This window comes from Castanea sativa, chromosome 6, assembly GCF_040712315.1.
Source record: "Castanea sativa cultivar Marrone di Chiusa Pesio chromosome 6, ASM4071231v1".
Classification (NCBI taxonomy): Eukaryota; Viridiplantae; Streptophyta; class Magnoliopsida; order Fagales; family Fagaceae; genus Castanea; species Castanea sativa.
Genome location: NC_134018.1, coordinates 21,805,242 through 21,808,966, shown reverse-complemented (window position 1 = coordinate 21,808,966; position 3,725 = coordinate 21,805,242). Strand labels below are relative to the sequence as shown.

At 44.9% G+C, this 3,725-nt stretch overlaps 1 protein-coding gene across 1 annotated transcript; it reads left to right on the top strand.

Annotated features, from left to right (window-relative positions):
- Window positions 1-467: 467 nt before the first annotated feature.
- Window positions 468-1,948, top strand: LOC142639646 (uncharacterized). Its single transcript, XM_075813794.1, has 2 exons — window positions 468-617; window positions 959-1,948. Exons 1-2 carry the CDS (start codon window positions 468-470, stop codon window positions 1,946-1,948), a joined length of 1,140 nt encoding a protein of 379 aa, XP_075669909.1.
- The last annotated feature ends 1,777 nt before the right edge of the window (window positions 1,949-3,725 follow it).

The following is a 3,725-nucleotide window of genomic DNA, read 5'->3' as shown; positions in this document are numbered from 1 at the left end:
GGGCCTTTTCTCGAAGCAACCAGTAATACAGCAAAAGGTCTGAGGATTTGGAAAACAACGGCTTAGGGGTAGGAAGTCGGTGTCTCGGGGAACCCAGAATAAGAAATCCACGAAAGGAAATGGCTGGGGAAACCTTCGGTTGCACAGAAGAAGGATCCACTTACTGGGAAAAATGACAAAAGGAAGGGGCGGCTAAAGGGGGGTAAGTCTGAAAAGAGAAGACAGACAAAAAAGGGACTTGGAAGGCAAAAGCATCTCAGAATAGAAGGTCAGCAAGACACTTTCAAGGAAAAAACATCAAAAGAAAGGAGCTATGGAAAATAAGGAAAGGAGCAGTTGTCAGAAGAGCTGAGATAAACAGGGGGCTCTAGTACCCAAGGAGCCAACGGTACCCCGAAACCCTAATGTGACACTATAAAAGGGAGAGAGCAGCCAACGTTGGGGGCATTTAGCAAGAAAAAGAACAGATGGAATCATTAAGAAGAAGCTCTGTAAAACTTAAAGAAAACAGGGAAATACCTCTCGGTATCCCAGAAACAGCCACCAGAGCACATGCTTGGATTCAAAAGGATTCAAATTTTGCAAGTCTTGGAGACCTAAAAGAGTCATCTAAGTCTGTAATTTTTTGAGTTTATTTAACCCTTGCATTAAGTCTTGGTGAGCTCATCGTAGTCCATAACTGAGAAAATCAATGAAATATTTCCCCACTGATTTCAGGATCCCGAGCAATTATTTCGTTTTACCTTTATTACATTTGTCTGCCCTGTTGTTTTCTTGTTGATCAATACGTATATTCTCGATTGCTAGTGTATGTGTATTACAAGAGTCTCGCCTTGTGCACCACTTGGTCTTTAAACAGCCCATTTAGCTGCGGTAGACCAACCTCAGTCCCTTCAAACTACAATTAGGGAGTCCGGGGTCCTTGTTTAAACTTGGGCCTGGATATTGTTCGAAAAAGGACTCTCACATTTTGGCGACTTCACTGGGGAGGGTCTCCTACATCAGAAGGTTTGTGCCAGGATTAGCTTCGGTCACAAGTGGCTTATCCAAACTGTTGAAAAAGGGGACTGAGTTCACCTGGGGAGCTGAACAACAAGAGGCCTTTTGGAGGGTCCAACAGATCATGAACTGTCTACCCACTCTCCAAGCACCAGTGCGTGGGTGGCCTCTGTTGCTATACTTAGCATCAAACTCCCAAGCTATAGGAGCCCTACTAGCGCAAGAAGATGATGACGAGAATGAGCAACCCATTTACTACGTGAGTAGGACACTTAAGGATGCTGAAACCAGGTACCCCAGGATAAAGAAGGCATGCCTAGTGGTTATCTACACATCCCAAAGGCTGAAATGGTATTTTTTGGCCCATAGGATCCTCTTGGTGACTAAGTCTCATCCCATAAGGGCACTTCTCCATCAGCCCCTCTTGATAAGAAGGATAGCGCAATGGTTAGTTTTACTCTCTCAGTACGACATAGGCATCAAGACCCTTAGGGTTATCAAAAGCCAAGCCATAGCAGACCTGCTAGCCCAGTTCCCCGGGAGTGAGGAATGTTCACTAAGTGAAGAAATCCCCGGGGAGGTGGCAGTGATAGAACTCCCAGGGAAGAAGTGGACAATGAGATTTGATGGGTCAGCAACGGTAACTTCAAATGGAATAGGAATTGTATTAAGTTGTGAAGATGGGGATACCTTACCCCTATCTTTCAAACTAGGGTTCTCCTGCTCAAACAACACCGCCGAATATGAGGCGTATCTAATTTGGCTGACCATAGCACTCGCTATAGGAGTAAAGCACATGAGGGCTTTAGGAGACTCCAATCTTGCAGTCTCTCAAGTAAAAGGCGACTTTGCATTAAGGGAACAAAGTTTGGCAGCCTACAGGACCTGGGGCGCAAAGGCTGGAGAAGGAATTCCAAACCTTCAGCATCGAGTACACCCAGAGGAGTGAAAACAGGTTCGCCGATGCACTAGCCACCTTGGGGTCCCAAATGTCTATTAAAGAAAAAAAACACTTTAATAAGGGTAAGTAGGCAAGAACACTCCATCATAGAAGTCCTCCAAACGATGTTCTCCGAGGAACTAGAGCCGCAAGACTGGAGAAAAGAGGTCAAAGAAAAAATGAAAGGGTTAGGACATGAGGGGAGTATCAAAGAGCTAAAAGACTACACTATGATAGAAGGGGAAGTATACAAGAGACTACCCAGAGGGATCCTATCTAGGTGTATCAATGAAAAGGAAGGGAGGCTGAGATTAGAAGAGTTGCATAGCCAAGCCTATGGGGTTGCAGAAAAGATTAGTCTATACAGAAAAATGCAACGCATGGGATACTATTGGCCCAGCATGAGCAAAGAAGCAGCAACTATACAGGAGAAGTGCCAAAAATGTCAACTTTCGATAGACAAAAAGGAAAGCTGCTCCGTTTTTGTCACGGAAGATTGGAGGACTCCACTTATGGAGTACTTGGCTTAAGCGATCCTACTAACTAACAGGACTTTAGCCTACCGGCTCAAGAAACTTATGGTTAGATACTTCTTACAAAATGAGATCTTATTCAAGAAGGGTAACAATGGGGACCCCCTGAGAAGCCTGGGGCCAAAGGAAGCTAGAGAAGTGGTCAGAGAAGTCCATTCCGGTGATTGTGGGAGTCACCCAGGAAAAAGAAGACTTCAAAAGCAGCTGCTACTATTGGGGTATTATTGGCCAACAATGAAAAGGGACTTTGAGAAACTAGTCAAAACTTGCCATGCCTGCCAAATACTCGGAGATGCAATTCATACTCACCTAAATGTACTGCAAGACATGAAAACGTCATGGCCTTTCCACACTTAGGGGCTTAACCTCATAGGGCCTATAAACCCTCCTTCCAATGGTTACATATGGATCCTAGCAACCACTGAGTACTTCACAAAGTGGGTAGAAGCTATCCCTTTGAAAAAGGCCATAGCCGTAGCGAACTTCATTCGAGAACATATCATTACAAAATTCGGGATCCCTAAAAGACTAATCAGCGACAATAGAACCCCGTTCATAAACAAGGATATGAAGAGCCTGACTGAGGCATACTGCATTAAGCATGGAAGGTCTACACCATATTACCCACAGGGAAATGGCCAGGCCAAGGCCACTAATAGGGTGATATTGAAAATCCTTAAAAAGATGAAGCATGAGTATGGTGGAAAATGGAGTGACCACTTGATAGACGTACTCTGGGCATGCATGAGCTTCGTAAAAACAGCCACAGGATTCTCACCATTCTCCCTAGTCTATGGGACAGAAGCCATCGGTCCTGTGGAGTTAGTCGTCCCTACACCAAGAGTAGTACTCGAAGAAAACCAGGAGGACACTGTGGACACAAGCAATGAAAAGAGATTGGCAGATCTGGAAGGGGTAAAGGAAGAAAGAGAACTGGTTAGGAGGAGAAGCCAGAGGTACCAGCAAAGAATGGCTAGGGCATACGCACAGGCAGTACGCCTAAGGGCCTTCACTGAAGGGTAATTAGTACTAAGGACAGCAGAACATGTAAGAAGAAACCTCCTAGGACCCTCCAAATTCGCCCCAAAATGGGAAGGACCTTACATCATTAGAGAAGCCCATGATAGTGGGTATTACTACCTCACGATGGAAAATGGAACAGTCCTGACAGAGCCCATAAATGGGAAGTGACTGAAACTATACTATGCATAGGAAAACAAGCTCTCAGTACATCGGGACCTCTTTTCCTTTTT

Coding starts and splice junctions, on each gene's coding strand:
- LOC142639646 (XM_075813794.1), top strand. CDS start 468: ATGGAATCATTAAGAAGAAGCTCTGTAAAACTTAAAGAAAACAGGGAA. Junction 618..958: donor TAAAAGAGTCATCTAAGTCT/GTAATTTTTTGA, acceptor TGTTCGAAAAAG/GACTCTCACATTTTGGCGAC.